The following is a 20,716-nucleotide window of genomic DNA, read 5'->3' on the forward strand; positions in this document are numbered from 1 at the left end:
TGAGACCAGCCTGGGCAGCACGGCAAGACCCCATCTTTACTGAAAATACAAAAGAAATAGCTGGGGCTGGGCACGGTGGCTCAAGCCTGTAATCCCAGCACTTTGGGAGACCGTGGCAGGCAGATCACCTGAGGTCTGGAGTTCAAGACCAGCCTGGCCAGTACGGCAAAACCCCATCTCTACTAAAAATACAAAAAATTAGCCAGGCATGGTGGTGGGCACCTGTAATCCCAGCTACTTGGGAGGCTGAGGCAGGAGAATCGCTGGAACCCAGGAGGCAGAGGTTGCAGTGAGCAAAGACTGCACCACTGCACTTCCAGCCTGGGCAACAAGAGTGAAACTCCACCTTAAAAAAAAAAAAAAAAAAAAGCTGGGCATGGTGGTGCATACCTGTGGTCCCAGCTACCTGGGAGGCTGAGAAGAGAGTATCACTTGAGCGCAGGAAGTGGAGGTTGCAGTGAGCCAAGATCACATGACTGCACTCTAGCCTGGGTGACAGAGTGAGACTCTGTCTCAAAAAAATAAAATTTGTGAACTTCCATATACAAGTCTTTGTGTAGATATGGGTTTTTTCTTCTTAGGTAACTACCTAGATTATTTCACAATAATTGGGTTGTTATGATGTGGTAGGTGTAACTTCTTAAGAAGCTGACAAATAGCTTTCCAAAGTGGTTGTTCTATTTTATATTCCCATTAACAGTGTATGTAAGTTCTAGTTGCTCCATGTCCTTGATCGGTCTTTGGTATTGTTAGTGTCTTTAATTTTCATCATTCTTATAATGTAATGGTATCTCATTGTGGCTTAAATTTGCATTGATCTGATAACTAATGATGTTAAGTATCTTTTCACATACTTACCTCACAAAGGAAGCTGTGTGGTTAGCAAGTATGTTCAAATTTTTAGTCCAGTTACTTTGGGTTATTTTCTTATTATTGAATTATGAGGATTCTTTATATATTTTGGATACAAGCCCTTTGCAAATATGCATATTGTGAATATTTTATCCCAGTCTGTGACCTGTCTTTTCGTTTTCTTAAAGGTACCTTTTGAAGAGAAATTTTGTTTTGATTTTTGTAAAGACCTGTTTGTCCATGTTTTTCTTTTATACTTCTAGAAGTTTTGTAGTTTTAGCTCATACATTTCAAGTTTATTTTTCAGTATGGTGTGAGGTAAGGGTCAATGTTCATTTTTTTCATATGGATTTCTAGTATTCACAGTACCATTTCTTAAGATAATTTCCTTTTTGAGTGCCTTAAAATCAGTATGGACTTCCTTTTTCTATTTTATTTATCTGTATCTTTATCCTCTAGATACTCTCACACTATCTTGTTTCTTTAGCATTATAAGTTTTGAAGTCAAGTAGTGTAAATTTTTCCACTTTATTCTTTTTAGAAGTTGCTAAAAGTTGCCACATTCCCTCTGTAGATACACACAGAGAGAGATTTTAGACACATACCTCTTTTTAACCACTTTGAGATAATTCACATACCATAAAATTCACTATTTGAAATATTTAATTCATTGATTTTTAGTATATTCACACATATGTATAACCATCACCATAGTCAACTGTACACATCTTATTCATGCTTTCTCCTATTACCAAGAGCAATGTCTGGTATGTAATACATGCTCACCAAATTTTTCTGAATAAGTGAATCCATTAGTTGTAAAATAATGTAGGCATTAGCCTCTAGTAAAATATTAAGAAGGCTCATTTGACTGCATTCAGCTCTAGAACTATTCTTTTATTAGAACTCTGCTATTTTGAGGGATCTCTGAAACAGCTAACAGCTTAACCCAGATATAGATACAGATATATATGTATGGCTACAGATTTTTTTTTTTAAATGGAGTCTTACTCTGTCACCCAGACTGGAGTGCAGTAGTGCTATCTTGGTTTACTGCAACCTCCGCCTCCTGGGCTCAAGTGATCCTCTCACCTTAGCCTCCTGAGTGGCTGGGACTACAGGCATGCACCACCGTGCCCAGCTAATTTTTGTATTTTTTTGTAGAGATGTCGTTTTGTCATGTTGCCCAGGCTGGTCTCGAACTCCTGGACTCAAGCAGTCTGCCCTCCTTGCCCTTCCAAAGTGCTGGGATTGGCCGGGCACCGTGGCTCACACCTGTAATCCCAGCACTCTGGGAGACCAAGGCAGGCAGATCGAACGCCTGAGGTCAGGAGTTCGAGACGAGCCTGGCCAACATGGTGAAACCCCGTCTCTACTAAAAATTAGCCAGGTGTGGTGGCGTGTGCCTGTAGTCCCAGCCACTAGGGAGGCTGAGGCAGGAGAATCTTGCAGTGAGCTGAGACTGCGCCACTGCACTCCAGCCTGGGTGGCAGAGTGAGACTCTGTCTCAAAAAGAAAAAAAAAAAAACACCAAGTGCTGGGATTATAGGCATGAGCCACCATACCTGTCCTTAAACCATATTTTAGTAGTTATTTAAGGAAGTTACAAAAAAAATTCCTTTTGATATAATGAGTGCAAATTATTTGCACATTTTTGAAGAGTGAATAGTCATCTTTTGTTCACCTGATAATTGCTGAGAAGGGCAAACCTCCCATAAGTACTGCTTTTCTATTTTTTTTTTTTTTTTTTTTTTTTGAGACAGAGACCTCCTGCTCCACCCACCTCAGCATCCCAAAGTACTGGGATTACAGGCGTGAGCCACCGCACTCAGCCTTCTATTTTCAAAAGTACTCTTGACATTGTTTGTATCTGTGACATAGATTATGGAATCTCTGGTACTTGTTTTATTTACCAATTACGAATAATAGTGGATTGTTCGTGAAATTCCAGACATCTTTCCCTAGGTATCTTTGAGATGGAATGTCAGTTCTGAGCCCAGTTAATTCATGTTGCCTCATTTTCTTTATAGGCTTTGATGCGGCCTGGAAGAATTGATAGAATCATCTATGTGCCTTTACCGGATGCAGCAACAAGAAGGGAAATATTTAAGCTGCAGTTTCACTCCATGCCTGTCAGTAATGAAGTTGACCTGGATGAACTCATCCTTCAAACCGATGCATACTCAGGAGCAGAGGTAAGATAGTTCCCTTCAAAATACCTTAGTGGGAGGAAAGCGGTGGCTTGGGGTCATTAAGCAAAATAAATTGCTTGCCCTGAGGTGTTTTAAATGACCATACTAAGAAATCTTGAAACAGGAAGTGCAGTACATGACATAGTCACTAAGTTAAATTGCACTTTACGTGGCTTCTATTATATCACAATTGTTTTTTACTTGCTCCTATTATTTCTCAAAATGTAGTCTTCAGAGGAATAGCATAATATAGTGAGAAGAACACTAGACTAGAAGTAGATTCTTCCATTGGGCTTCTTAATACAGCAGTTTCTAACCAATCACACACTTCTCTAACTTTGCTTTCTTTACCCATCAAATGGAAATGATACTACTACCTTCCCTCCTGTTTCCTCATGGAGAGCATAGAAATAAAATTAGGATATCATGAGTATAAAGGGCAAAGCAAACAGATTGTATCATTATCATCTTTTTATCATTTTGGCAAGTTATCTCAGTCTAATTTTGTATTAAACATTCTCTCACAGTAAAAGGGACCATCTGCCCTTACCTCTGAAGATAAACTCTTGACAAGAACAGCAAGACCTCTGTGAAAATATGAAAATGACTTTTATGTATGGCAGATTAACATTTTTTCTCTCCTTACCAACTCTTTACTTATGCTATTTTTATTTACCAAATAAAATTCCATCAAATAATTCTGCAACTTTTCTAGCTGCATTTCTTAATGAAAGGACCAACTATGTACCTCGACACAGAAATAGCATCTGTCACACCAATGATGTAGACTTTTAATGGGAGATTAATATTTTTTTAAGTACGAGGTTACAGATTATTTTTATTCTGAATTACTCAGTAGGCTAGGACTCCACATTCTGTTTTGCTTGCTATTGTTTTCATTCGTCTTATGTAAACACCGAAGAGATTACCATATGACAGATCATTAGTGGTAATCCGAGAGTCTATTTGGAACTGAACTTAGTGTATCATGCAGTCATAGCTAATAACAACAGCCAAAATAAATCCCAGATCTATTCATTGTTTTGCCCCAAGAACCATAGATATAGATATAGACAGTCCCCAACTTATGACAGTTTGACTTAAGATTTTGGGGCTTTACAATGGTGCAAAAATGGTACACACTCAGTACACTCCTCAACTTACAATACAGCTACATCTGGATAAATCCCTCTTAAGTTGAAAATAACAAGTCAAAAATATCGTAAGTCAAAAACATATATGCATTTTCGACTTAGACATATTCAACTGATGATGGGTTTACCAGGACATAGCCCCATCATAAGTTGAGGAGTATTTGTATTTGATTTTCCTCCTTTATATTTTTCAAGTCCACTGGAATAAAAAGCCCTGTGGAAAGTAGCTTGAGAAGCAGTTGAAGTGCGCTCACCTTTAACTCCTCTGAAACAGTGATCCTTATGACCATCCATAAAGTTAAAATGAACATACAATTATGGTTAACTGACTGCTCCAACATTTCTAGAATTCAGTTTTTGATTTGAGACGAGGGCTGGCATCTTGTATGATGATATGGCAATTTGCAGGAAACAGCAAGAGGAAGACGAAGAAACCATAAATCTCTCACTTGAGCCGAGTAAACTAGAAGAGCAGTTAGCAAGATATAAATGTGCCTTTCTCACTTTGAAGTAATTCATGGTAGTAACATCGAAGTGCAAAACAAAAATAAAACCCAGTGAGATTCTATCTGGCTAAAAGGAAAAAAACCTCATTTGGTGCCAGCAATTATTATACTGGCTTGCTAATTCTTATGTAGTGCACTTCTTATTTGATCTAACATGTAAGCACATTTATGATTAATTTTTATATGAGATCTTCTGAAAATCGTCACAGGAAAAGTAGCAGAAAATTCTATCTTCCTCAAATTATATTTTTGTGTTCCATAATGCTTGGGTTGGGGAGGGCATCCCATTGTGGTCCTATTTATAATTAGTATATTATTACAACTTCATAGAAATTTTGCTAACAGCTACATCTTAGTAGTTCTGTGGTTTCTAATTTAGATGAGGCAGGTTTGTTCCCTGTTGAGGGTTTTTGTTTTGTTTTGTTTTGGTCTGAATAGGTAGGCAGTTCACACAGTTGTTTTAGGAAAATTATTATTTCTTCAAAAGTCTTAAAGTTAATAAACAGGAGATTTAGGACACGTTAAGTAATGCTTAAGATAAAAGGTTTCATTTCTCTCTCTCTGTTTCTCTGTCTTCACACAGAACCTTCTACATGGTGTGTGTTTAACAAGCACTTGATAAACTGGGGGGAAAAAAGATTTTTAAATTAGATTTAGGAAAAATAGACTTCAGTTCTCATTTGTTACAAGAGGAGCCCTCTAACTCCCTGCTGTAGACACAGCCATTTTCTCAGAGTTGGAGTGTCTCTTTGGCCACTTTGGGTATAAAAATGAAACTACTATCAATTTATTGTCCTCACAAGAGAATAGTATATTATATTCAAGATTATATAAAATTAATTTTATATAAGTGTATACTATTAGCTATATGAACAAGAATTTGGGCAGGAAAGCCAGAGACGAGGAAATTCCTGGCACTCTAATTGTTTTTTAGAAACAAAATGTTGAAGTGTAGTGAGCATTTTTTATTTTTAGTGAAAAAGTTGTAGAGGATGATTAAGATGGAAATGATACTGGTGCTTTTTTTTTTTTTTTTTTTTTGAGACAGAGTTTCGCCCTTGTATCCCAGGCTAGAGTGCAGTGGCACGATCTTGGCTCACTGCAACCTCCGCCTCCCGGGTTCAAGCAATTCTCCTGCCTCAGCCTCCCAAGTAGCTGGGATTACAGGCACCCACCACCACGCCCAGCTAATTTTTGTATTTTTATTAGAGACAGGGTTTCACCACATTGGCCAGGCTGGTCTTGAACTCCTGACCTCAGGTGATCCGCCCACCTTGGCCTCCCAAAGTGCTGGGATTACAGGCATGAGCCTCTGTGCCCACCACTGGTACTTTTAATGGCAGGGATGAGAAGAGGTTACTTTAAAAAATTATTTTCTTTTCACTTGGTTATTTATTTTGCCCAATCAGCATTGTTCTATAAAAGCTTAGACCAGCTCAGTGTTTGAAATACCTCCTTCTGGTCAAAGTTACTCCATTTTCCCTCCGTGGAGAGGGTATACAGAGAATTGAAGCACTTTTGTAAGCCTCAGGAGGCTCTCAAGAGGAAGTCTGTCACCAGCTGGAAGGGGAATACAGCCGTTAGGGAGCAGCCTCTGAGGGGAGACTGAAGCAGGTTGTGTCTTTTAGCCATCTCTGCCACCTGCCACTCATTGTCCCTGTGGCTATGGCCCTCATTGTTCTGGCTTCTTGACTGTAGCTGTCAGTTAATGAAAAAACATGTGCCATTTAAAAGCAGATGGGAATTTCTCTCAGGAGGAAGTAAGTCTTTTTGGTTATCACTATTGTTTTCTTTTGCTTTGATTTTTGTTTTTTAAGTTATTTGTAGCAATTCCACCTCATTTATTCATTTATCTTTTATCAAATTATCCTGGTTACTTTTGGAAGAGTTTTATCTCTAACAGGAAATCAACTGTCACAAATATATTTACAAAAAAAAGCAGTAATTGGGCTCATTACCCCATATGCCCTATGCTTGGGAACACAGATGATGAGTAAGATGCATAATTTCTTCTGTGTATCAGAATTTGCTGACATAGGCCAAAGACTGATATCTGTAAAATTGGGGTTGAATTTTTATTTGCATTTGGATATTATCCTCCTTTCAGTGAATCCCTTAGGATCACCAATTTGTGAGGGAGTCAGGCCCTTCTTGGCCAGTTTGTAAATCTCCTCCCTTACATCTTCAGAGGCCAGCTTCAGCCAAGTGGGGACACTGCGGTGACAGGGAGGAGCCGATTGGGACAGGCCCTTCCTGGGAGCAGGCATGCAACTCATGATGTGGCAGTCAGGAGCAAAAAAAACACCTCCTTTTCTTTAAAATGTAAAAATTTGCTTACTATAGTGTTTTTTTTTATTGCAATCTTATGAATGTAGCTCTAGAAGATCTTTTTAAAGCAATTCATTAGAGTTAAATACATTTCACACAGAGTTTTCAAAAAGCTTTAACTTCATGTAAACTTAGTCTATTTGTTTTATTTTTAAATGATCTGTCATGCCCTGAATTCTGTTTTGTAGTCTATGCTTTCCTGGGTCTAATAATAGCACAAGAGCTTCATGCCAGCTTGACATTAAAAAAATCACCTTCTAGTTTGCCTCATTAATTCAAGAAGGGTCCTATTCACTATGCTTGAGCTATTATAGCTAATAAAAGGGGAGCCTTAAATTACTTTTCTGTCTCACTGATTAACGTTTTTTCTGACATCTCTTTTTCTCCCACACAGTGAAAACAGAAGGAGCAATTATAGCCACTTAAAATGTCTGTACTCTTCTTATGTGAAATCTCTTGTGATAGTATTCCCCAAACTAAAATATCAGTCATTGTATTAGAATCTGGCATAGATTGTTCATCTGACCAGTCAAACAACACATGTGAGATAGGAATAAGGATTCTAAGGAAGGACCATTTGACCTGGTCTTAAGCGCTCTACTTATTATTGTTAGAAAGCAGCTAGCAGCAGTGTACTTGTCTCCAAAGTGAAGCAGAGCACCACAGTACTTAGCACTCTCCTACAGACCAGGGGTCCCCAACCTCCTGGCCACGGACCAGCACCAGTACTGCATAGCATGAGTGAGTGGCAGGCAAGTGAGCATTACTGCCTGAGTTCTGCCTCCTGTTAGATCAGCAGTGGCATTAGACTCTCATAGGAGCACGAACCCTATTGTGAACTATGCGTGCGAGGGATCTAGGTTGTGTGCTCCCTATGAGAATCTAACGCCTGAGAACAGTTTCATTCCGAAACCATCCCCCCACCCCATTTGTGGAAAAATTGTCTTCCACAAAACCAGTCCCTGGTCCCAAAAAGGTTGGGGACTGCTGCTATGGACTGTCTGCAACCTACTTTTCCTGCCTAATCAGAAACTGCCCTATGAAAACATGCTGCTATCACCAAGTAGTCTACTATATTTGAGATCTTCTTTGCTATCTCTCTATTCGTCCTTGTGTCTTTACACTAAAATTCTGTATCTGTGCCCCAGAATTTCAAAATACTCAGTGCTCTGTATCTGCAAGTTCCATCTGCAAATTCAACCAACTGGGAATAGAAAATACTCAGAAAAAAGCAACAAAAAATAACAATACAACAACAAAAAGTACAAATTTGAAAATATAGCATGACAACTATATAGCATTTACATTATATCAGTTGTCATAAGTAATCTAGAGATGACGTATACAAGAGGATGTGCACAGGTTATATGCAAATACTATGCCATTTTATATAAGGGACTTCAGCATCCTTGGATTTTGGTATCTAAGGGGCTCCTGGAACCAGTTGCCCTTGGATACCAAGGGAAAACTATATTCTTTCCTTACACGACCTACTGAAATAACTACTTTGTCATTAAACCATAATGACCACCCCACCAATAAATAGCCTATTCTTTTGTACTCTTTTACACTTATTTTTGTTTTACTTGTTTAGCTGTTACCATATTTTTTCCTGTAGTTATTTTATTTTTTTAGAGACAGGGTCTCATTCTGTTGCCCAGGCTGGAGTGCAGTGTCATGATCATACCTTACTGCAACTTTGAACTCCTGGGCTCAAGTGGTCCTCCTGCCCAAGCCTGCTGAGTAGCTCAGAATAGAGGTGCATGCCACTGTGCCCAGCTAATTTTTTAAAAAAAATTTGTAGACATTGGGGGTCTCACCATGTTGCCCAGCCTGGTCTTAAACTCCTGGCCTCAAGCAATCCTCCTATCTCAGCCTCCTAAAGTGTTGGGATTACAGGCCTGAGCCACTGTGTCTGGCCTCTGTAGTTATTTTAATATGAGCAGCTGCCTCATCTCCCCAAACACAGATTCTCTAGGGCAGAGATCAGTTCTTGTACTTCTTAAAGTCTGGCAAAGCAGCTGTCTCACACACACTCAGTGGGCATTAATATTAGATGGGTGGTAGATTTATGTATTGATTCTAAGTCATTTTACCAACCAAAAATGTCAGTTTTAACATTTGCTGAAGTGGCACTTTCTAGTTTTAATCATATTTTCATATACATTATCTATTTGAGTACCCTAACTCTATGAGAGCAGTGCTGTAGCGAAAGAACTAAAGTCAAGCAAAAGAAATTGGCTTGTCTGAGATCCCACAGCAAATAAGTGACAAACCTGGGACCAGAAACCAGGTCTCTCAGTTCCACTTGAAGGACTCCACGATCTCCTAATGCCTCTGTGTCAACACAACGTTCTTTGAAACTTTCATAGTTCCCTTTGACATCTCTGAATGTTTGATAAAAGTTTGTCAATTCCTGTGAATAGTGACTTAGCAAACTAAACAGCAGTTATGAAACATCTGTACCATTTTTATACCTTTTTCTCTTACAGTAATTGTCTTTACCTACCTTGTTTTCATCTTCTCCAAAAAAGTATAAGCTACCTAAAGTTAGGAACCTTGTTTTTATCAATTAATTTCTTTTATTTCCTAGGTATTGTGAATAATGTTTGCAATTTAGAATGAAAAGTATAAACAACGAAGTTCTATATAATGTATTTATGTGGCATGATCTAGTGATGTGCAGAATGCTATAGGAGAAAGGAGGAGGAGTAACTCACACTACCTGGGATTAAATGAGATAGATGATACCCAGAAGAATTTTTTTCTGAGTTTTGATGGGCAGATGGAAAGGCAGAGATGAATGAAAGAACATGGTGTGGTCTAAAATCAGTTAAAGTTTGAATATGATTGGCAGAAAGAGTCTTCATGTAGAAGTAGTAGGGGATGAAGCAGAAAAAGTAGGTCAGACTTAAATATGAAGGAACTTGAATATCATCCGAACTTGCTTTTCTCCTTTCAGCAATGGAAAACCATTGAAAAATGTGACCACTGTTGGGGTCAGATTTGTGTTATTGAAAGATTTGTGGCATTTGTGTCCAAAGCCACCACTAGCTAGCCTACCAAGCACCATTACACGAATTAGAAAAAGGTGTTCCTTCACCCCACTTGGTGACAGCTTTTTGTTACAGCAAAAAGCTTGTCAGAGCATGAGCAACATTTCAGCCCCTATTTGCCCCCCTTGGCTGGGCACCCTTTTGTAGATACAAGCTTTACATCTGTACAAGGTGTCTTATTTTTGTCTTCTCCACCTTTATCTCCCTCACAATGCCTAGCATAGCACCTTATATAGAGTTATTGTCATTAAATAAACAAATGGAGATTTTACATCTCAAATATATAAACTACTTTCTGTAACTTTAACATTTACCTCATGAGCCCTTGGATAAAAATAAATTGGGACTATTAAAGATGTCTTTTGTAGAAGATACAGAAATGGCCAACAAACATATGAAAAAATAGCATCACCAATGATCAGGAAAATGCAAATCAAAACCACAGTGCAATACCACTTTACTCCTATAAGAATAGCCATAATCAAAAAATCAAAAAATAATAGATGTTGGCATGGATGTGGTAAAAAGGGGACATCGTTACACTGCTGGTGGGAATGTAAACTAGTACAATCACTATGGAAAACAGTGTAGAGATTCCTTAAAGAACTAAAAGTAGAACTACCATTTGATCCAGCAATCCCACTACTAGTATCTACCCAGAGGAAATAAGTCATTATATGAAAAAGATACTTACACATGCATGTTTATAGCAGCACAATTCACAATTACAAAAATATGGTACCAGCCCAAATCCCCATCAATCAACAAGTGGATAAAGAAATTGTGGCATATATATACACCATGGAATACTACTTAGCCATAAAAAGGAACGAAATAATGGCATTCGCAGCAACCTGGATGGAATTGGCAACCATTATTCTAAGTGAAGTAACTCAGAAACGGAAACCCAAACATCTTATGTTCTCACTCATAAGTGGGAGCAAAGCTATGAGTATGCAAAGGCATAAGAATGATACAGTGGACTCTGGGGACTCGGGGGAAAGGGTGTGAGGGGAGTGAGGGATAAAAGACTACACATTGGGTACAGTGTACACTGCTTGGGTGATGAGTGCACCAAAATCTCAGAAATCACCACTAAAGAACTTATCTATGTAACCAAACACCATGTGTTCCCCAAAAACCTATTGAAATAAAAAATGAAAATAATAATAAAAGGTCTTTTGTGCAAACTTTAACCTGCCATGAGGTACAGCACTTGTTGTAAATTGCTAGAATATTAAAAGTAAGGTGGATTATATCCTCTGAGCCGTATTATGTAACTTTGAATACAAACTGTAAGGACAAAAGCATAATCTCTGCACCTGTTTAGTGGCTAAAATATGGCTTCTCTGTTGTAAATGAATTATGAAGGGATCTTTCAGAGCAAAAATCAGCATGTGCTAAAAGTAGATATTTAGGACTGTAACTTTTGAGCTAGTCCTGTACCACTCCCCTTTTCCCTTCTTCAGCATTTTATGATCTACATGCTAAGTGAAGAAATTTGGTAAAAGCCAAGACCCATCATGGCCACCTAGAACAATATGAGTTTAGCCAAATCATTTATCATTTGTAGAACTCACTTTCATCTTTTAATAAGGGGATAGGAAGATGGTCTTTTTATAATCCTTTCAAGTGTTAAAAATCTGTGTGGTTATATACCTGTCATAAATTAAATTAATTGTATAAGGAATCCCTTAGGGATTGGACCTCCAGGGATATGTAGTATGGTTATGCTTCTCTTACATTCTGTCCAGAAAGCTGGGATCTTGGGATCTTAGTCAATGCCTCTAAATATTTTCTTCTGTGGCCAAAAGATATTAATTATGGCACCAGAAGAATGGGGACCTTAAATGACTCTGACAGTGCATAGAACTTGGATTTTAATAAAATTCTCCTTAGCAAACTTTAACAGTTTTCCACTAAGTAGAAAAGAAAAGTTTACATGCTCAGAGAGTTGAAGGCCTAGTGATTTTTTTACCCTGAGATCTTTGGTTGTTATGCTTTTCAACTTCCTTAAGAACAGCTAATCAAGTTCACTATCTATGATTTTGGGGATACTTGGATAAAAAGGGTTATAGAATGGAAATATACAGCAGCCGACTTTTTCCTTAAACTCTTTGTTGGGAAAATAAATGAAGGTTGCAAAATTATAATATTGTTCATTTTAACTTAACAATTTTTAAAACTTCAATGTATGGAGATACAATGTACTTACAGTGTATGGAGATTCTCTGTATTTCCAAACTTCACCTTCTGCTTAAACTGGCAACAAAAGTACATTCAGCTTACCTGAAGGCTATTTTAGATAGGATGTTTACACCAAAGCTAATCATACTCCAGAACACCTTGTGCTGCCATACCTGTATTGCTAACTCTATGCCAGGTATTTAAAACTGCTGTGAGTTTACAAGAAGTATTAGTCAGAAAGGAAATGGATATGAATGAGAGGCTGGTTAGCAACAAACTTAATAGAACTTTTTACACCCAAACATGGAAGCATTTTTATAGGGAAGAAGTATATCCAGTGAACAAGTTAGTCAGAACCTACCAGATAATCTAGTCCCCAAGGCTGATATCCAGAGTAAATCTGTATCTGTGGAGAATTACTCAAGCCAATGATAATGCCGATTTGAGCATTTTAACATTCCACCTTATTTCTCTTCTTCCAAATTCTCAGTCTATTTCCTCATTCTTTTTCTCCAATATTTTATATAAACCATTTAATCTGTGCTTCCTCATCTTCAGAAGAGTGATAAAATGGAGGTGGGGGTTAGGTTCTGTTAACCTGAGAGGAGCTTATGATGTTAAAAAAGAGATGTGCAAAGCATGCTGTTAACTCTGTAGCATAGATTCTGGTAGTGACAGTTATTTTTGTTTGGTTATTTGAAGTGATGGAAGGCTGATTTCTAATAATAACCTAATTGATCTATATATGAAAAGATACACATGTAAAAGCTGTTTCTCCTTTTAGGAACTTTTTTTACTATATGAAATTGAATTATGGTTAAGTACCCTGGGTTATGGAATGAGAAAGCTGTGAATCCAAATGCCAAGTCTTCCATTTCCTAGCTATGTGACCTTTTTATTCATACGTAAATAAGGATAAGAGAGGTCCTTAACTTCATAGTTGTCCAGATTAGATGACATAGTTTATATAAGGTGCTTATCCTAGTAAGCACATAACAAGTGCTCAGTAAATAAATTTTGTTATAATCAGCAAATTTAATTTGATATCTAGTATAAAAAATCTACAATTTGCCTAATTTTTTCACATTGTGTTGCCATAGATTTTATGAGTACTCATAATAAATGTTTCATGTATATGTCTTGTTTTTAGTTTTAATGGTGTGTTCTTTAAGCTATATTTCATAGTTTACATGCAGCGTTTATTTCATCTGATTTATATTTATAAACATCTGTAATCCTATTTTTATTTTTTCCTTATTAAAGATGTATACTATTTTTTACTTTTCAAATGTGTAAAGCTAATGTTTTACACTTTCAAATGTGTAAAGCTAATGTTTTTTTATAAACTCCCTGTGTAATATCCCTATTTCGGCATATTCTTTAGTTAATTGCTACTTTCTCACCTATAGCTTATTCCTAACTTTTTTTACATGTCTTGTTAATTAAAAAGAAAAAAATAGTAACCCAACTTTAGAAAGTTGAGGGTTTCTGTGTCCACTAGAATAATTGTTTAGGAAATAAGCATACCTCATTATTTTGCTCTTTCTTTGAAGTTAGGATTGGACCCCAGTGTTTAGGTAATAAGGCTGAGAAGTCTAATGCTGAGGACAGTAGCACCACATATCTGTTATTCAGTGTATGAAAGACACAATTGACATGTTCTCGTTCTTCATCCCCAAATGACCATAATTCTGAGAAGAGTTCTGAAAGAAGTCATTCTATTAGAATGTTATTAAACTTTATAAAATGGTTGTTCAGAGCTGCAATGCAGTGGTTACCTTGTTCTTAAAGAAACCCTCCACTAGTTTTTGGAAACTGAAGAACAGAATTTAACCATGCCTTAGACTGACTAGAAAGAAAAGTAGAAAGAATTTAGATTCATAGGGTTTTCTCTTTTTATTGTATTTGTGTTTCAAATTTCCAAAGATTATTTCTGATGTTCTTTAATAATAGCTCACTCCCTATTTACTATTAAATTCTGGAAAATGGGTTTTGCTTTTATATTTGTAGCAAAGTTTCCCTGTTTAGGAGCAAAAGAACTTTAGGTATAGTAAACATGCTACTTTACCATTGTGGAAGTTCCACATCATAAATTAGATATTTTCCCTTTTCCTTCAAAATTAAGTCACACTACTTTTGGCACTTGGACAGGACAATCTTTCAGTGACAGCAAAATTAGCCTTTTGGCATATTTTTATTCACTTTGAAAGAATCCTTAAGGAGCGGTTTTATGATTGAAAGCAAGAATTGTATTTACTTTGCCTAGGGTAAATTTCTTGCCTGAATATGTAAAAGAACGTAAGTCAAACACTGTTAGATAAAAACAAATTAGTATCAAAAGATTTCATTATAATAACTTGTCTATATTTTATGACATAAAATAGTATATAACTAAGTTCTGTATTATTTTGAACTTTTATTTCTGCTACTACAGTAGTGATACATCTTGAGGAACTCCAAGGGGCCTAAACATAAGTTTACACAGGTATTTGAAGAATCAGTTGACTCACTATCTGAACTGAGTATGTCTGTAAAGCTATGTTTAAATATATCCCTATATTTAAACTGATCATGGCTTATAAGCTAATCATCCATGAAGAGTGTATGTTGTCTTTCTTAATAGCCAGTATGTTAGACAATCAATATATAATTTATGTTTGTATTAATAGACACACACAGTTTCCAATTGGTATTTCGATGCCTCTTTCCTAAATATGAATTGAAAACTAAGGACCACTAATATTTGAAAAAAGCTAAAATAGACAGTCTAAAACAAGCACAGGGAGGATAGAGATAATTAGGGAGCAGATGAAAAGAGAGACAAGAATAATATGGCCACAAAACAAGCACCAGAAGCTCTAAAACAGAAGGCTCAATTGTTCCTTAATTGAAAATGTAAAACATTCAGGTAGAAATAAAAAATAAATGGAAGAATTGGATGATCAAGTTGAAAGTCTCCCAGAAAGTCAAACAAAAAGACAAAGAGATGAGAATTGTAGACATGGTAACATCTGACTAATAGAGGTCTCAGAAGGAACAAAGAAATCAGAAGAGAGAAAACTATCAAGACTTCTTTCCAAGATTTGAACATTAAATTTCTAGATTGAAAGCCTCTACCAAGTGTCTGGCCTCAAACCATCACATTCAAAGGACTAAAAATTTGGAGTGCCACAAATTTATCAACAGCAGAAGCTGTACGACAGGAGAGCTATTCTTGAAATTTCTGAGGGGAAATTATTTCCAACCTAGAGTTCTATATCTAGCCAAACCATGAAATCATATGTGAAGATGGAATAAATTCATTTTAGACATGCAAGACCTAAAACATGTTTATCTTCATGCATGTCTTTTTAGGAAGTTACTAGTAAATGTGTTCCACCAAAAAAACAAGGAAAAAACATGGGATCCAGGAAGTAGGTCGTTCAGCACATAAGAATAGTGAAGAGAATTCCCAGAGCAATAAAGAGAAATCCTGGAAAAGACATTTTTAAGCTTTTCTATAAATCTGGCAAGGAAATTCATTCTTATCAAGTTGTCACTATTTGACTCTATTTTTCAATTGAGAATAAATAATAAAAAAGACTAGTAGGTGAAAATTGAATCAGCCACACTGGGAATTATAAAAGCAAAGTATTGCCTGAAGAAACCATCATATATTCTTTTCACCTCTTTATTCCAATCCAGAACTGTTTCTCCATGAAAGCTTTATTTTAGAATTCAGTGTTACTGTTTTCTATAATTTTTAAAACTTCAAATGTGTAGTTCCTGAAATACTTTAATAGCAGAATCTTTCCCCTCCATCAAATAAAACCGTATGTGGGAAGCCTATTATATTGGATCTACTTTGGTGGGGTCCCTGTCCTGCATGCCTCTTCCTCCTGCCCGGGCATGCTGCATCCTGTGAGGCACCTTGGAGATTCCACAGAGCAGTTTAAAAACTATTACTGTAGCAAAAACACTGCTGAACACATGGCTTCATTCTTATTTCTCAGAAACATAACATGAGTACCCATTAGTTTCATGAACTCACAGAAACAAAACATTCTTGTGACATGGCTTGCATAGTGGGTTGTATACCTGTGTATCTGTGAAATGAACACTAAAAGTCCATCTTGACAAGTCTGCACCTATCTGAATATATTAGTTTCCTTTTAAATGAAAAGTCATTGCCTTGGTTTCAAACAAAAATTGGAACCTCTAGTTTTTACATTCCTGACATTTTAAAGTTTGAAATTAGTAACTCATGTTTCTTTTCCCTTGTAAGTATGAGCTGAGACAAACATGAAGCACCAAAATAGCACTGTACTTTGGGTGGGGGAACCTGCATTTCAACTGCTCCTTGTAATACATCCTTCGTCCCCCTTAATGCAGTCTTTTCTTTTTCCGAGGTCACCTTTGTAAAAGAAGCTGTTCAAATATGTATAGTTTGTTTTGTTTTGTTGAGATGGAGTCTCGCTCTGTCACCAAGCTAGAGTGCAGTGGCACCATCTCGGCTCACTGCAACCTCTGCCTCCCGGGTTCAAGCAATTCTTCTGCCTCAGCCTCTGGAGTGGCTGGGACTACATACGCCCGCCACCACGCCCGGCTAATTATTTGTATTTTAGTAGAGACGGGGTTTCACCATGTTGGCCAGGATGGTCTCGATCTGCTGATCTCGTGATCTGCCCTCCTCGGCCTCCCAAAGTTCTGGGATTACAGGTGTGAGCCACCACACCCAGCCAGATTTATAATTTTAAATAATTTTCCAGATATAATCTTTTCTGGTAAATAAAACTAAGAGATAGGGCTAAAGGACAAAAACAGACTAACAATACTACGGGAATTTGACTTTTTATGTAGTTGGTCATTATGGGATGTCTGTCACATCAGAATTGAATCTTCCTGTGCACCATGAAAATGTAAAAGATAAAATAGTAGAGCATGACAATAACTATTTAGTCTGAAAAATGATTTATCATTGGTGGATATTTAAAAAATGCCAACTCTGTGGCCTTTACTACATGTATACCCTCTGTTACTACATGTATACCCTCTGTGGGGAAGGGTACTCCCTAACCGAACATTTTGTGAATTGATTAATGTTTAATATTGATTTGCAAGGCTTAGAAATGTAATGAAGAGATAGCTATAAACCTTGTGTGCTTTGTGCATCAAGGAATTTAGGTGCATGTTGCTTTCCCATTTACTTATTCTTTTTAGGTTCTTCAACGAAATAATGCAAAAAACATAGCTCATGGAATTAAAGAGGAATACTTAAGCAGGAAAAAAAATAAAGATTTTAAAAAGAAAGAGGAATATAACATCTTAAAAACCTCACCTTTTATATCCTTACTTATAATTTTAAGAATTAAAACCTTGAGCAAGTGCCTATCTTGGCAGGCAAATTATTTGACATAAAGTTTGATCAAAGTACAATTAGAAGAAAACTCAGAATCATAGCTGGAAATGTTGTTATCTTCTTAGGTTCAACCTAAAAAGCCAGTGTACATACAGGTTAGCATTTCAAACTCAAAGGATTTGTTTTCATCTTAAAGATGATGAAAGGCCAGCTACATTTAGAAATCAACAGCAATCCATCATTTTTATCCCTCAGTCATTCTCTAAGGGTATTTTTTGTGACACCTGTGAAGAAGCAAAGCCATGAAGGTATATCATATATGCCAGATTTTCACTACTGATGATGCCATTGTAGACAACTGCAGAACAATGCTGGAGAGTCAATATAGCAAGAACAATGCTAGAGAGTGAATATAACACTCCAGAAAAGCCTCTCACTTAGGTGCCAAGTTCAAGGCCAAAGAATTACTTAGATATTCTCAGGGAAAACTTGGTTATGTACAATATCATGAACATATAAACTTCCCCCTTCATGCTCATTTGCCGTTTACCAAAGATAAATTGTGACTTCCCAACTTTGTAAGAAAATAATAGTTGGAATGGCTTGAGGATGTTCTTCTATGCTTTTTTGCCATCTTCTGGTTCTTTTCACTTGTGAAAACAGTATCAATCTGTTGGGGTTTTTTCGTTTTGTTTTAATTAGATGAGGATCATTTTATTATCAAGAATTGAAGGCTTCTGTGAATTTCTGCCAGCAGGGTGATAGCTGCCAGCAGTGCACAGCTTTGGTGTGAGGTAGTAGGGATTCCATGTGGATATTGTCCCTAGACTAAGGGAAAGCCCCATTGCTGTGGCTTGTTCGGTGATTCTGCCTGCCAGCCCCATTTTATGTAGCTTATCATGCATGGTTCATGGCTTGTAGGATGTTTATTCCTCTGGGTTAAGTTTTCCTCTTGTTCTTCTGTGGTTTCTAGCTGACTTACTTGTGAGAGCAGAAAATTACCTGGGTGCTTGAGACCCATTGTTCATGTGATGGAACTGTGATGCACATACATTTGAATACATTTAAGTTTTTTATTTGCCATTTGTAACTTACACTGGAAAGCCACCCTGGTCCTACAGTTAAAATTTTCCCCTGAGTATTATTCCTAATATGTTTTTTTTTTTCATGCCCCAAAATGATGTTTATAATTCACATTTTCTCACTGGCACATGAGTAAGATTTACTTATGCTGGTTTTGAAAGGTTTAGAATAATCAGTATTTCACTTGCTAAGACTCGAAACGTTAACAATAATACACTGTAATACACAGTGAAATTCTTTGAGGAAAAGACACCAATGATCTTTCCTATCAACTTATAAATGCTTCCACTGATCAGCGAAGGTAGTTCAAAATTTCATCACTCAGTCCTGATGCTCAGATAATACCAGAGTAGTCAGGGTGACACTGTTGTGCTTCTGACTGCTAGAAAATGTTGTGCTTTCCATTTTTCAAAGACAGTTGTTGACAGATAATCCTTTCTCTTTGTGTATGTATGTATGTAATGAAAATAGCCACCGTGAGCTCAGTAAACCCCTCCTTACTAAATGTACACAAAAGTCCATTTTTAGATGTTTGTTATTTGTGAAACTTGGTTATGTACAATATCATGAACATATAAACTTCCCCCTTCATGCTCATTTGCTGTTTACCAATATGATTCCCCTTGAGACTCCAGCATTAGGTGCTATGTGGCTGTACAAATTGGTTTGGGATTGCTTTGCTTACAGTCATCTCACCTCAGAACCACACTTAGCAGTTTCTATGATTCTCAGGGAAAGTGCTTCAGCAGAAGTAGACCTTTAGCAATTAGAGACAAGTTACAACCAAAGGAGGGACATTCACCTGCAGAAGCTTATAAAAGCACATGAGATACAAGCATCGTAACCTACTCAGATTGACATCTACTTGCAGATGCTGGTCATTAGTGACTTCATTGAGCACTGAGAGCAGTTTCATTGAAGGAGCAGTAAGGGCAAAAACTAGATCGTAGAGAACTGAAGTCAAAATAGTAGTTGAGATTTATTGTGGATATCTCCTTTCAAGAATTTTGAATGAAAAAGAGAGGAGAGAGATTAGATTGGTAACTAGAGAGATAGTGGTGGGGGCAGGGTATATTCATAGAATGGAAGAGACTTGAACATGTTTATAGGTTGAAGAGGGAGAGTCAGCAGAGAGAATAGAGTGAAAATATCCAAGAGAAAAATGAGAAAGGGGATAACTAATGAAGGAAGATCACAGAGGACTGTGGTCATGGACACAAAGAAAGGTTTTGCCTTCAGCTGAAGGAGACTTTATTCTCTTATATTATTCAGAAAGAAGTAAGAATGATTGTAAATATAGACAATTTCTTAGGTAGAAGGCTAGAAAGGTGAAAAGGGTGGTTAAACTCAGTCATCGCTGAACCTCAACTTAAAAGTCTGTTCCACTAATCTTTATTTTGTATTACTGAATGCATATATAATGAGCTACGTTAACATTGGGTTTTACTGTACATTATGCGTAGTATAATATATAGAAAGTCTGATCCCTCTTTTTAAATAATATATAGAAATCCAAACTTTATCAATGTAAACATACTGAGTTTGAGGTGTCTATAGATCATCTTAATGGAGATGTCATACAGATTAGTTTTCATTTTTAAATTTCTCCCTATTTCATTGAAAATATGATTCACTATATAAAATTGTAATTAATATAGATATATTACATAAAGACAAAGGAGAAGCTCTATACATATGGATGATCACATACTAATGGAAGATTTTTTTAATTGTAAATTAATATTGTTTCCTAGGCAAGTCAGTAGGATTGAGTATACAAGTTGAATATCCCTAATCTGAAAATCCAAAATCCAAAATGCTCCAAAATCCAAAACTTTTTGAGCACGGGCATGATGCCTCAAGTGGAAAATTCCACACCTGACTTCATGTGATGGGCTGCAGTAAAACATTGTTTCATGCACACGATTATTTATTGTATAAAATTTCTTTCAGGCTATCTGTATAAGATGTAGATGAAACACAAATGAAGTTCGTGTTTAGACTTGGATCCCATCCCCAA

At 36.8% G+C, this 20,716-nt stretch overlaps 1 protein-coding gene across 8 annotated transcripts in view; it reads left to right on the top strand.

Annotated features, from left to right (window-relative positions):
• Positions 1-20,716, top strand: part of AFG2A (AFG2 AAA ATPase homolog A) — a 389,011-nt gene that overhangs the window by 327,541 nt on the left and 40,754 nt on the right. For 6 of the 8 annotated variants that reach the window (XM_063809825.1, XM_063809828.1, XM_063809826.1 and 3 more), the window contains one exon: positions 2,883-3,047. In XM_063809825.1, coding sequence (XP_063665895.1) covers positions 2,883-3,047 — 165 coding nt within the window. Of the gene's footprint in view, positions 1-2,882; positions 3,048-3,571; positions 3,751-20,716 lie in introns of those variants that run through there. The other 2 variants (XR_010156686.1, XM_063809827.1) reach the window with 1 other exon arrangement.

The sequence above is a fragment of the Pan troglodytes genome, chromosome 3, assembly GCF_028858775.2.
Source record: "Pan troglodytes isolate AG18354 chromosome 3, NHGRI_mPanTro3-v2.0_pri, whole genome shotgun sequence".
Taxonomy (NCBI): domain Eukaryota; kingdom Metazoa; phylum Chordata; class Mammalia; order Primates; family Hominidae; genus Pan; species Pan troglodytes.